Source organism: Elaeis guineensis, chromosome 2, assembly GCF_000442705.2.
Source record: "Elaeis guineensis isolate ETL-2024a chromosome 2, EG11, whole genome shotgun sequence".
NCBI classification, from domain to species: Eukaryota; Viridiplantae; Streptophyta; class Magnoliopsida; order Arecales; family Arecaceae; genus Elaeis; species Elaeis guineensis.
This window is the reverse complement of record NC_025994.2, coordinates 122,575,393-122,589,293: the sequence shown is the minus strand read 5'-3', so window position 1 is coordinate 122,589,293 and position 13,901 is coordinate 122,575,393. Positions and strand designations below refer to the sequence as shown.

The 13,901-nt window shown below is 34.2% G+C and overlaps 1 protein-coding gene across 2 annotated transcripts; it reads left to right on the top strand.

The window, feature by feature from the left end:
• The first annotated feature begins 3,283 nt into the window (after positions 1-3,283).
• Positions 3,284-10,865, top strand: LOC105036566 (uncharacterized). 2 transcript variants are annotated; one of them, XM_029263552.2, is made up of 6 exons: positions 3,284-3,441; positions 3,563-3,670; positions 7,819-7,902; positions 8,185-8,352; positions 10,290-10,400; positions 10,561-10,865. In XM_029263552.2, exons 1-6 carry the CDS (start codon positions 3,340-3,342, stop codon positions 10,600-10,602), a joined length of 615 nt encoding a protein of 204 aa, XP_029119385.1. In that variant the 5' UTR covers positions 3,284-3,339; the 3' UTR covers positions 10,603-10,865. The 2 variants fall into 2 exon arrangements, with proteins under 2 accessions (XP_029119385.1, XP_010910652.1); XM_010912350.4 differs by lacking the exon at positions 7,819-7,902.
• The last annotated feature ends 3,036 nt before the right edge of the window (positions 10,866-13,901 follow it).

The window sequence follows — 13,901 nt, the reverse complement described above, 5'->3', positions numbered from 1 at the left end:
TAGAAGGTAAAAAAGCTCAAAATAAGAGACTTAGATTGTTGATAATGAATGTCATGGATATTCTCTTAAATTCTAATTGTGCAATAAACTATTCCATCATTAAACATTAGACTAATTCAGGCCAAGCAAGTGAGTGTCTTGCATGCAAACCAATGCTCTTAAATTCTAGTTGTGCAATAAACACCACCATATGTAACTCATTGGAATGGGTTCATTCATTAGACATTTATATACATCTGACCTTCTCATTTAAGAGCATTGGTTTATTGAAAACTATATCAAATAAATAATTTTTATGATCATTATACCAAAAACTGTATCAAACAAGCCTTTTCTATGATCATTATATTGAAAATTGTATCAAACACGAATGGTGCTATTTGAAAAAAAAATTTTCCTCCTTTTTTTTTCCTTTTTTTTTTCAAGCCTTGTGCATAGCGAACTTTAGGCTGCTATCCTTTTCTTTTTGCATCTATCCTAAGTTTTTTAAAAATGAAGATACTTTAAAATATCTGTCTTTCTCTTTTCACTCTCTTTCTTTCCCCCTGCCACTGCTAAGGATCTTTGACCTTGCTGTGGGTCTACATCAGCAAGCTATATGCATCATTTTCTTTTCTTTCTTAACAAGATTTAAATCTTATTGGTTCTCGGTCTTTTACTCTCTAAATCATATATAAGCGAAATGAAAAGGGAATTCGCATGTGTAAATAAATGATCACCCAACAGTACTCATGGCTGCTTAATCTTATACTCTCTCAAAAAGAAAGTTCTTAAGCAATAATGGCGATATTATATAGTCAATAATTTTTTTCCCAGTAAACAACCGGTGATCATGTTATGTACCATATAATGAAACATCTTTCAGCATGAGCTCCGATGCCTATTTTCGTAGACCCAAAAATTATGTGACTCTCGTCTTTGGTGCATACGGTAACAATGCAGGACCTCCTCCCAAATAGCTAGTTGAATTCTTTGGTCTCATTTTTTCTGGTAAGGATTCTTTGATCCTGTACTCAATTTCGTAAATGAATAGTCGATATAAGAGTAAATGCACATCCATATATATCCTTACATGTTCTCTTGCAAGTCCCGATGTCCTCACTAGACTAAAGATCCACATTCATATATTAATACAATTAGCCGACTTTTGACCACGTGACAAAATCAAAAAAAATCATCTGAAAATCATTAATCAAGTCAACTTTTTGGTCAGGCCGATAGAATGCTGATCTAGTCAACCCAAAGCTCGATTATGCACCGATCTGATTTAATCATAAATTAATTGAGTATAGTGATCAATTTGGCTTTTGTCTGATTTGCTATAAGGGACATCGATTTAGAGCTGATTTGACCTGTTACTCTATAGCTCTGTTACAGCTGTCGTCCAATTCTACAGTAACTGTCTTCCAACTATACCATAGCTAATCACCAGATGGGCAAATAGTTTACGATCTCCATACAGCATCTGGTCATTCTGTTATAACAAACTAATAACCTAATAGATTTCTAACAACCTAACAAACTCTCTTGACGGCCTGACGGCTTAAGCAAACATCCTCTATATAAAGAGGGGTATAGTACTCTATAAAAGATAAATCATAATTCAGAGAATCTAGACTCTGCTGAACTCTTTTTTTCATTGAAGAAAATCAAAAACTCTCACTTTTCTACTCAAAAGTTCTTTTCTTGCCTTCTATTTTTTTTATTTCTACTATCAATTCTCAAGATTCCGACTAACTTAAGCATCAAGGGGTCCTAAATCAGATGATACCCCACCGATTTTAAGATTTTCTTTGCAAGTCCACTCATGATCTACATTAACAACTCTTCAGCTTGGTTCAATACCGACCTCACCAACTATCCTCTAGAGCCTTACAGCAACAATGTATCCATTCATTAAAAATAAAGAAATTTGAAAACGGGGCTACATAAAAATAAAAAAAAAAACTTGGGAAATGATGTATAATCTGTATCAAATAAAAATAATGATTATAGAAAAGGTCACTCTTATTTGAATTAATAAATCTAATGGGATATGATTGGAAGAGCATGATCATGGAGGGAGTGAGAGAATGTATGGATTGCAAAATCCAAATTTCAAGATTTTTTCTTCCCGTGTGGGAATCGGCCTAGATCATGATCCATTTTCTCTCTTTGATTGTATTCCACCTTTTTATATCCACTCTCTTCAAGTTGTATCCTATTAAATGAGATGGCAATTTATGACCTAACTCATCAATTCAATAGGCAAATAATTTAAGCAGATTTGAATTTAATATAGATGGATTTGGGCCATAAATGGTTCAACCTATTTAGAGTCGTTTATTAAATAGATAGATTTAAATTTAGATATTCGACCTGCTTAATCTATTTTGACTTATTTAATAAGTAAATCAGATCATAATTTTTACTCATTTAATATGTTTAAGATTTGTTTAAAATTTATTTAATCTATTTCTATCATATTTGATCTATTTAACCTATTTAATCTATTAAAAATCTACTTAATTTATTGAACCCATTTAATCTGATTTAGCCCATTCAAGATAGATTATGTGGGTCACATTGAGTTATCTAATTTAAAAAATATATTAGATTTAGATATGAATTTTTGATCCGCTTAATAGGATTTGGATTTATTACTTTGATCTGACTTGCATTTGATCCTATCATATTGCCATCCGTACTACTAGTTTGATGGGATCAATCCAGACAGGCCTTCAGTCAATGAGAAATCTGAATGGCATGCTAGCTATAATTTTTAAGCTTGAGACAATTTCAAATGGCAGTAAACATGGTGTAACTTGAGATAACTATCTAGACACAAAAAAAAAAAAAAATGATATTACACCAAAAAAAAGAAAGAAAAAAAAAGATGATGGATCGTAGAAATAGCAACCTAAAAGATGGTCACGAGTTGAGCCTCGTTATCAACAGTATAAAGAGCTTCTCACCATCCAGATGGCTCCCGTCCACTTTATAGTTTAGTTTTATTGAAAAACATGCTAGATCGCCGATCAGATTGTAGCCCAAGTGGAACAGGGCTTTATTTTTATACGATGCATCTTGGTTTAAAATGCACGTGCATTGATTAAATGAGAGAGCGTATACCTTATGTCCTGATTGATCGCAAGAGAACATTTTTAGAGCCGTTGGGCCTAATCAAGATACGCCGCAAGATTTTAATTTCATTCCACTCGCATTTCCCGATCATTCCGTTGGCATTTCATTACTCCTATATATATACGGACGCTGATCCCGCGCGGAGTCATCCCATGCGGTTGGGGTGGGGGCACGCTTGCCTGCGCTCTCGCTCTTGCTCTTGCGCGTGCCGAGGAGATGGTTTTTTACATGCTCTCCTTCACGGCGGAGCTGGAGAACCTCACCAATCTCCAGCCCCGCGGCGGCTGCGACGATCCCAACTACCCTTACTACTTCAAGGTCTCCCCCCTCTTTCTTGTAGCAATCTCTCGTTTCAAGCAACGATTCGTGTTCTTGATCGGATTCCAGGGTTTTGTTCTGTTCTTTTGAGGATCCTTGATGGAAATTTGGGTTCGTCCAGGTGAAATGCGAGAACTGCGGGGAGGTAAGCCAGAAGGAGACGTGCGTGACGATGTCCGAATCGGTCCCTCTCCCCAATGGAAAGGGAACTGTCAATCTCGTGCAGAAGGTAGCTTATCTTCGTGTCTTGATGCTGGATCGTTCTCTGTTTGCTCACTGTTTCTCATTCTGGATCCTTCTTTTGTTTTTGTGACGGTTTTCTTGCTATTTTTTGGTGGATTCTTTTGCTTGCTCTGTTCTTGGGTTGTTCACGTTATAGCTTTTCTCTTATCCATGATTTTTTTCGTTCAAGATGAGCCCCTCCATCTTGGTTTAGCTTTCTGATCACTGGTGGTGATTCTGATATCAGCTGAGGAGGTCGCTAATGATTTGTTAACTAGGGTCTTGTTTGCATTAGCTCATATCGATCTATCTCCTTTAGATATCCACCTTGATATTTATTGTTCAATCTTAGCTATCTTTGAATCTTGGTTTGGATGGTTTTGTTGTTACAATGTTATTGAGACACGTGGTTGGAGGTAAGAAAATGGGGATTGATGAGATTCTTTTTTTTTTTTCCAGCAATAAACTGTCTTCAAGGAAATGCTTGATGCATTGAGGACTTCAGTTCCATTGGCAAATTAGTCTTACCTTTCTGATAAGCACTAAAGTAATGTCTGAAAGAACGAATACGAGTTTTGGGCTGTGAACCGGCTTGCCTGCTCTATTTTGTTTTACCATTAGGATTCCAACTATAAAATCATGTATGGGCTGGCTTCTGCAAATATCTTGTGAAGAGGTCTCTGGCTAGATCTTCGCTGGTTACAAAACTCATGTTGCCTTTTCTTCACCTTGTAGTTGGGGAAGATCTTGATGAGTTGGAATTTTCTGATGTGACCATGTTTTTTTATCCCCCACTGTCTGATGTTTTTTTTAGCACATCTCTTTTTTCTCAAGTCAACGTGTGTAAATATTTTACACCTTCAATAAAGACAGGTGGCTAAATCCATAGCCTCCTTTTTCATTAGAAAAAAATGGAGATTAGGCTTTATGTTGCTCGAATGTTAAATCTGCCACACTGAAGTGGTTCTCAACTATCTTCTCCTTTTATTGCGTGCCTATTTATGTTCACACCTTGGTTGCTCACATGTTTGTTCCCAATACCTACAATTATGATGGAAATGTGTGTAGATATTTCAATGAACAAAGGGAGTTTTGTGTTATCAATTAAAAGAAACTCTACTAAAGAACCCTGAACATGAAAATTGACTAATAGCTTTTCTAATTAAACCACCCTGCCATTGACTGCAAGTGCAAAAAAAGATGGGTCTTATGTTTTGTAGAAGCTGTATTGAAAAGTACATTCTATAAGTAAGCACTTTCATTGTTATCTTAGGATAACGAGCAGGATGATAAGTAGATGATGGGGGTTGAAAAATGGGTGTTACCTGTGCTTTCATTTTTTTTTTATTAGACCCTATTGAATTTTGAGGAACATTGCACTTTATATGATTTAAGATATTGATGATATGGACCTGACAAGCCACCTAACTAAAATGCTGCTCCAGGCTGAATTTTAATCTACAATAGTCTGTGGGATTTTTTTTTAAATTATTATTATTCTTTGATTGGGCAGTGACATGATGACCCTTTTATCTTTTAAGGACTTTGGCATTGTTGTTTCCTTTTTTGTTCTTTATATTCATAATATAATTCTATAGCAAGATGGTTTAAAGTGGTCTATTGCATGAAAACTAACTTTGCTGTTCAAAGTGGATTCATTCCTCAGAAGTACACTTCATTGATGCCATTTTAAGGTCTAAAATTTGTTTTCCTTTTTTCAAGTTTGAGTAAAAGTATAACGTGGTGGAAGGCTTGCAATCAGGAAGCCAGCAGGTAAGTTCATGTTGTTAATAAGCAATATTGCAAAGGATTTAGACCTGAAATTAATTTGGTAGTTCATTAGTTTATGTTCTGGTTATATCATTATACCGTTTTTTGTGTGGAAAGATGGCCTATGATATATGATCAACTTTTTCGATGGAAGCTATCTTACTTTTTCTCACCTCTTATTTTCAAAGTCTTTCACTGTTAAAATGTTTTCTCAATAACATGCTGCCTTACTCTTGCAATTTGACCCCTTATATTCTTCATCTCTATTATAAGACTTAAGTTAACCTTGTTTTTATTTTTTTTATTTTTTATTTTTACTTATATATCTATGTTTTTTATGTTATCAAATCGTACCTCAAACAAATGGAAGATGGTAGAAAACATCATTGCCATTTTGATATCAAGAAGATAGCAATTAAGGAAAGGTAATCTTCTTGATGGCTAAAATAAAATCCAGGCTTGCTCCAGTGCATAAAGAGATTATAGCAATAATAAGATAATTTTTCTTTTGCTAGATGGGATAAAATTTACTTGCTTCTTCTTTTTTTTCCCATATATAATTTTTTTGTGATATGCACAAAAAAAAAAAAACATATATTGAATAGGATGAGATGTTTGCCATGATGTAAGGATCTAATTGTCCACATCCATGGCAAGAAAAAGAAAAAAAAAGGAAAACTAAAGTTTGTAAGATGACATAAAGAAACATTGTAATAGCCCAGTTATAGTGAATTATGTAGATGGGTTAATTGTTTTTCTCTTCTCCTCACCCTAACTGCAAATAAGTGTCCACCTAGAATGCTTAGAGTGAAAACCAAGATTTTGAATGGAGCATGATCCTATATTCTTCTCATCGAGGCACCATTCTTCCTTTTTTTTCAAACAACAACTAATAGATGCTACTTTGTGAATCTTCCTTCTATATTTTCCTTTATGTAATTACAAACTCACTCACCTCCTTACTTTCATCTTCATTTTGTTATGGAAATTTTGTTCCTATATCCTTCTTTTGCATTCACTAATTACTCAACTAGGTCTCCAAAAATCTCAGAATTTAGTTTGAGTCAAATGGAAATCATTTCAGGAATCTAATCACTTATTCATTACAAGTACCCAAACCTTGTTTCAGTATCCAGCTAGTCTTTTCTGACCAAAAGAGCATTTTGGTACCTTCCATACAATGAGCACATTAAAGTCATCCTCATCCTAGCACTCCAACCAACACATCATAAAAATAAAAAAATAAAAAAAATAAAAAAAAAACTTCTTGCTATCTGCCTTCATGCATACATGGCTCTACTGCATAGCCTCCAAACCATACCTCAATAAAGCTGTCTTCTGTATTATTGTTGATACTCTTTAAATTGGGTTCCATTGGCTGGTGTTTTGAAATTGAATGCAGTAAATAGATAGATTGGTGATGGTAAATTTAATGGAGTGGTCCAAAAACATAAAGAGATAGGGAGAGGCCTTTCCAATTGTCAGTTACCATGTGTATGAGTATGACTTTGTAAATTTTTTCATGCAGAACAGTTTTTGCCAACCACCATCTGTTTGAGAAGAAAACTCACAAGTTACATATAGCAGCACACTTATCTCCCATCACGATAACTATTTTTTGCCCTCAGTATCTGAGCTGATCAATAAGAAGATTGCAAATATCTTGTGTTTATCATTTTGTGTTATTATTATAGATGCAGTTCTGACTACCCTTTATTATTTAAAAACAGAATCAATAGGTGGATAATGAAAGTATCAAATTTATGCAATAAGACACTCTTAGAGACAATCAGTCTACCAAACTTCAACTGATGACAGGGTTTGCTGTTTCCACTTTTTACTGAAAATCTTTATACTTGGAGTGCATAAAAAAAATAAGTGGTGTCTTGTTGTCTTTTCCTTGGCTACCACCAAATAGTCCTTTTTTCTGTAGCTGTTCATTGATAGAACAAATTGGGCCATCATGACACCATATTGTAAATGTCATTGACAATTTTGCAGTCTTATGTTAAAAGAGAACCCATTTTTAGAAGCATTAGAGGGAGAGTGAAAGAAAGGACTAATTGGAGGGTCAAATGATATTAGTTTTAGAAACAATGAGTTGAACATTTGTTGGTAGCCTTCTGTAGTAATGTACATCTTGCATTCAGATACCCCTGACCCAGTGGGATATGGCTGTATTGCATTCCATCTGCATTTTCTTGCTGTTTTCTGTCTTCTAAATGCATTTGATGTGTACTCTGCAAGAACATTTCAAAATAGGAAAAATGATTATTCTTCAACTTGTGGCTTACAGTTCCTGATAATAAAGAGCTTTTTCTGTGGAGCCCAACTATGGTACCAAAACAATGTCATATTTCATGAGGTTATTGGTGTAATTTGCAGGATTACCGCAATACACTGTGGGATTATGGTGTGAAGCACCAAGCCCCCATGCACATGGCAATGCACTTTTTCATTGGTAGCAGGGTTGGACACCAAGCCTTTTTATGACAATAAATGATTTGTTCTTTTTTTTTTTTTGGATTATAATCTTTTCGGATGTGTAGAAGGTAACTTATGAAAATGGTGGAAGTTAGTCATATGTAAATTTTATGTGGTACTCATCTTTCTTTGATACATAATTAGAAAGCATAACTATCTCAAAAGAGGCTACTGAAAGACATTTGGTGTAGGAGTATTTTGTACATTTTGCCAGTTAATTTTAGCTGTACTGACACTGCCACGTGTTTCGCACATCTGTTTGTATAGTGCAAGCTATGTGGGAGGGAAGGATCCATTCAGATGATTCCTGGGCACGGTCAGCCATTGACTCATGAACTTAGTCAGCATGAATTGAACACCAGATTGATGGTTTTGGACTGCAGAGGCTTTGAACCTGTTGATTTCTCTTTTGGTGATGGATGGAAGGCTGAATCTGTAAGTATCTACTGCTTGTAGCTTTTACAGTCTCTGTTGCACTACTACTTCTGTATTGCATTCAACACGTATTTGTTTCTAGCTTGTCACTTGTGGACATACCTGTTCAGTACATTCAGCTCCTGCAGAACTATGGTAGCATACGAATTTGCCTGTGAACTAGTTCTAATTGCATCTTATATTGCAAATTCACATAGATGATAGCTGTGCAGCATTTTGCTAGTTGCTTCCTTTCAGACACATGGTGAAATTTGTGAACTATATCAATGATAGTGGTAAATATCGAGAATTTTACTGGATTCTGCCTCGATGAACAAGATAAAATGGATGGTGGCTGTGCATGAACAGACACAATGATGTGTGAGTGAGAATGTCCTAGAAATTCAATACTGGGCACTGCGCTTGCTTTGAAGTCTTTATTTTTGACAAAGTTCATGTGGTTTTTTGGGGTTGTGAATGAAATTGATTCTTGCTCCCCAAGTGAGGTTGATTAATTTTGTTTAGGGTTGCAAGGAAATTTGATCTAAATGCTAGTGAAGGTCATGAGTGCAGTAGCATGTTGGTTGAAATGAAAGACAAGTGATGCACGTCCAAGAGTTCTCTCATTTTTTAAGGCCTGTTGTCTTGATGTCCTGTTTGCAGGGACAATAGGAGCAAGAATAGGAAATGGTTGGCTATTGTTGGTGTCTTCAATTCAAGTCCTTAATGATCATTCTGGAGCGATGGTGCTAGAAACTAAGGCTGATAGACAAAATCATTTATGGGCTGTCCAGCCAAGTGCAGTTTTTTTGCTTGCTCACTTGGGTCAAATCATAGTCTTGACCCCGGCATATCTAGCAGCCAGAGTGGGGCATCAGAGTTTATACTAAGAGAGCATAGAATATAGATTTATTTTAAAATTTACACAAGAGAACTTAATGATACCATACCCGCTATCATTTTAATGCCAACTCTTTTTGCAGGTTCACATTTGTTTGCTGTGGAAGCATGTAGATTTTGTCAATTTTATAGGAAGTTAGAAGCAAAGTAACAGAATTTTGCCATTAGAATGTCTTAACATGCAGAAACCTCAAATTCTCTAAACTGGTGAATCTTATCTCTCAAATTGATGAGAGAGATATTTTGGCATGGCCTCCTTTTAATGCACTGTGCTGGAAGTTCATCAGATTTATCCCATTTTCTTCTGCATCTTCTGTTACTGGCCATTTTTCTACATTGTCTCTTTTCCCTTCCCTTTTTATACCCCAGATCCCTTGAAATGATTCATTAAAGATGTAAGAGGTTCCCAATTTCGAAGAGCATGTCTAATGGGTTTAGTGCTGGTTGACTCCAGGACATGACATTTTTCTTGCTGGCCACACCTGTTGATGTGAACATTGATACCACATTGTACAACATTCAAATGCATAGTTTCTAAGGTAGCTACAAGGGGCAGCAGAAAGATATCATCAGGTTGTATTATATTTTTTTTTAAATTAAATGCAAATGTCAATGGTAGTTAGTGACAGTGGTTTTGCAATATTGACGGCCTGTAGGTAATGATTACTTGCTATAGTACTGTAATTGTATCTGTGTGTATGTCCTAGTAGAATTTTGGTTTCTCAGAATGTTGGTGCTTCTGACTAGTAATTATGTTCCATCATCCACGAGTCCCTAACTCTTGCTACAGCTCCATGGATTCCCTGTGTATGTTAGCTGCTTTGCTTAATAATGCGACGTGCATAGATTTATCCCTGTAAGTTTTGCTTATGGATTCTCTCCAAGTGGCAATCTGTTGATCTTGCAAATCCTTAATGTTCCATAGAATGGATGAATGATCAGAATGTGCATGTCTTAAAGTTTTTTTTTTTTTTTAAGTAAAATTATAGACCAAAAGATACTACTACCTGTGTCACGAATTCTGAAACTTAATATTGAGGTGATATCATGTTCCCTAGACAAGTGGCACTCCATTTGAAGTGGATCTATCTGGAGGGGAGTTTGCAGACTATGATGAGAAGGGAGAATGTCCAGTTGGGGTAACCAATCTTCGGGCAATGTTTACAGTGGTAAGTTTGACATCTTGGGTCATGGATTATGTTTTAAGTCAGCTGATGACTTGCCGACTATACCAGTAGCAATTAAATTAAAGTGAAAACCAGTATGGCTGGTTGAATATATCACATCTACGGTATTTACTTATCGACATGTTTTAATGTATATTTACAGGTAAAGAAGCAAAAGCGATGGTGCGGGACAGCTTTTGTTTGACGGCAGTAGTTTATGAATGTCATGTCACAAGATGTACGCAAAAATTTGGCCATGATGCTACGAGACCTGTTATCTTCAACCATGATATTATATACTTCCTCTCATCCCTTTGTTCATATGCTTAATCTTCATGAATTTCGTGTTTGCACAGCTATTTGATGGTTAGATTCTGTTATGACTCTATTGACTTGTGAGCTAGGACTTTGTTGCCAAACATTTTAATGATTCCCTTGCCTTTTTGGGATGTGTAGCTTGACATGCTAGCTTCAATTATACTATCATGTATCCCTCATTTTGAATTAATCGTACAATACTTGAATGCATAACAATAAGTAGCAGAATTATTATATCAACTCATCATATGAGCGAATCATAGTTCATCAGATACCTCATTCCCTTGTCAAGGGGACTTGAGTCCGGTGGTTGGTATCTTCTCCTTCAATAGCTTACTCAAATGACAGCTCTGGAGTTGAAGCTTTAGTGATGGCATTGCTGGATAATTTTAAAACTATTATGTCTGAATCGTGCTCTTATGTTTAGATAAAAATCAAATCATAAATAAATTATATCTTATGTCATCGTGTATCCAATATGTTGATTCTGTAATCCACTAGATATCTGATCTTCTTTCGTAGGACGTTTGATCTTCTCTCTCCTCATCTTCCTCCTTAATATAGATGATTGATGGTAATCGTTCATATCTTTCTGAGAGTTAGAAAAAGGGATTAGGCCATCTTTATTTATATCTGCATTTGTCTTGTCCTATCAAAAGATTTACTCTTAATTAGAGTCAACTTTCAGTCCCAATCTTATTAGGAACAAATCTCTTTAATTAATTAGGCTCACTCTAATTGATTCTGTACATGTGATTAATCCAAAGAGTTAAATTTGATTAAGTAATAATTAGGCCACATATTAGGAGTCAAATCCAATATTCTCTCACATGGTCTATATTATTATTTAAAAATAACTCTTTGATTTTTCAAAAATATTTTATAAAAATATTTTAATTTTTAAAAAATAATAGTTCTGAATCAAATTTTGAAAATGATCTGATGAGTGCACTCTTTTTTTTTTTTAAAAAAAATTATCAAATTATCTATTTTTTGAAAGTTCCTTTATATTTTGATGAAACAAAACTATTAATGTAGATGATGTCGGTTATACATCTCAGTTGACATACTCCTTTCCATATATCATGACATCAATAATCCTCACTTAATCCAGTCTTATATATCAGAGGATATAAGCTATTAAAAATCATGATGCTTATGATAATAGTTCCATTGTTATGTAATATAAATGATACTTTTGTTTATTTTAATTTTGACAAAAATCAACTATAATGTATACAAATAATAATTAAACATAAACAATAGTAGTTATTAAACTATTAAGAGATCTTAAAAATAAGTGTCTGTTACAAATTAAATATCCCAATAACAAATGTTCGTAACTTTTACATGCTCTTTGAAAACTTTTGGCACCAAATATTTAGTCAAAGGATTAGCTATCATGCAAGTAATACCAATAAAATCAATAGACACCTAATGACTACTAATCCTCTCATTCACAATAAGATACTTAATATCAATATACTTATTTGCATTGATCATTTTACTACTATTAGAGAAAGAAATTACAGCAGAATTATCACAATAAATTCTTAACAGCTTAGAAATAGAATCCATAACTTTGAGCCCTAAGATGAGTTTTCTCAATCATAGAGCATATTAAGAAGCCACGTAGCAGCTTATATATTCAGCTTTCATAGTAAAGCAAGCAACAATGCACTGTTTTGTGCTCCTCCATCAAATTACTTCATCAGTCAGTAGAAAAATATAATATGTAGTGGACTTCCTACTATAAAAGCAACCAGTATAATTTGCATCTGAATAATCGATCATTTCCAACTGATCAGTCATCCTATAAGTGAGTATGTAGTCCTTCGTCCCCTGAAGATAGGCATCACCTTTTTGGCAGCTTTTCAGTGGTTCGTACCTGGATCACTCTGATATCTACCAAGTATTTTCAAAGCAAAACTAATATCAAAATGAGTACATACTTGAGCATACATCAAACTACCCATTGCATATGCATAGAGTATATCTTTTATCTGATTTCTCTTAACCTCATTCTTGGGACACTGAATTTATCACCCTTAACAATTGGTACTTCACTTGATAAGCAGCTTGATATTTTAAACCTTTCTAGGATTCTAGTAATGTAAGTCCTCTAACATAAACCAAGCAATCTCTTATTCCTATCATAATGGATTTCTATACCAAGAACATAAGAAACGTCTTTCATATCTTTCATATCAAAATAATTAGAAAGAAAATTTTTAGCTTATACAAGATATGATTATTTTCCTTAAATCCAAAGGAAACAATGATGTGGTTAACTTAAGTACTATTATCTGGAAGCTTGTTTAAGACCATATGTAATTTTTTTTAATTTACATACCAGTCTTTTACTTTCTTGCATTGAAAGTCTTTCAGGCTATTCCATATACACCTCCTTTAAATCCTCATTCAAGAACATAATCTTGACATCCATTTGATGTAGCTTTAAATCAAAATAAACTACTAATACCATAATGATTCTAAATGAATCCTTTCTAGAAACAAAAGAAAATATTTCATGATAATCGATACCCTCCTTTTGAGTGAATCCTTTTGCTGCATATCTAGTTTTATATCTTTCGATATTACCTTTGAAATTTCGTTTAGTTTTAAAAATTCATTTACAACCTACAGGCTTAAATCCTTTAGGCAATTCGATAAGTTTTCAAATTTAATTTTTAATCATAGATTCTATCTCATCTTTCATGATACCTAACCAAAGTACAGAATTATTGCTATTCATGACATCCTTAAAAGAGACTGGATCATCCTTCATCCTAATATCATAGTTATATTCTTGTAGATAAACAATATAATCATCTAAAATGATCGATCTTCTAATTCTAATAGATCTCCATAATATTCTAAATTCAGTATCATTACTGTGATTATTTTTAATTGGATCAAGTTCATTGATAGTGTATTCAAGAAGTGGTGTATCAATCATCGGTTGATGTTCCACAATCTTAGATTGAACAAGTTCATGTGAAATATCTCTAGATGTTACTATAATAGGAAAAGATTCTCTTATTTTCTCTAATACCATATTATGTGGTTCATCACTCCCACTATTTTTATTATTCTTAATGAACCCAGCAGTTCCAATTTCAACAATTCTAGTAACGTGCGATGGATAATAAAATCTAAAATTCTTTGACCTTTCTGAATATCCTA

Excerpts from the sequence above, each read along its gene's own strand:
- LOC105036566 (XM_029263552.2), top strand. The coding sequence starts at position 3,340 with ATGGTTTTTTACATGCTCTCCTTCACGGCGGAGCTGGAGAACCTCACC. Across the intron at positions 3,442-3,562 it reads ACTACCCTTACTACTTCAAG|GTGAAATGCGAGAACTGCGG; the intron begins GTCTCCCCCCTC and ends GGGTTCGTCCAG. Across the intron at positions 10,401-10,560 it reads TTCGGGCAATGTTTACAGTG|GTAAAGAAGCAAAAGCGATG; the intron begins GTAAGTTTGACA and ends GTATATTTACAG.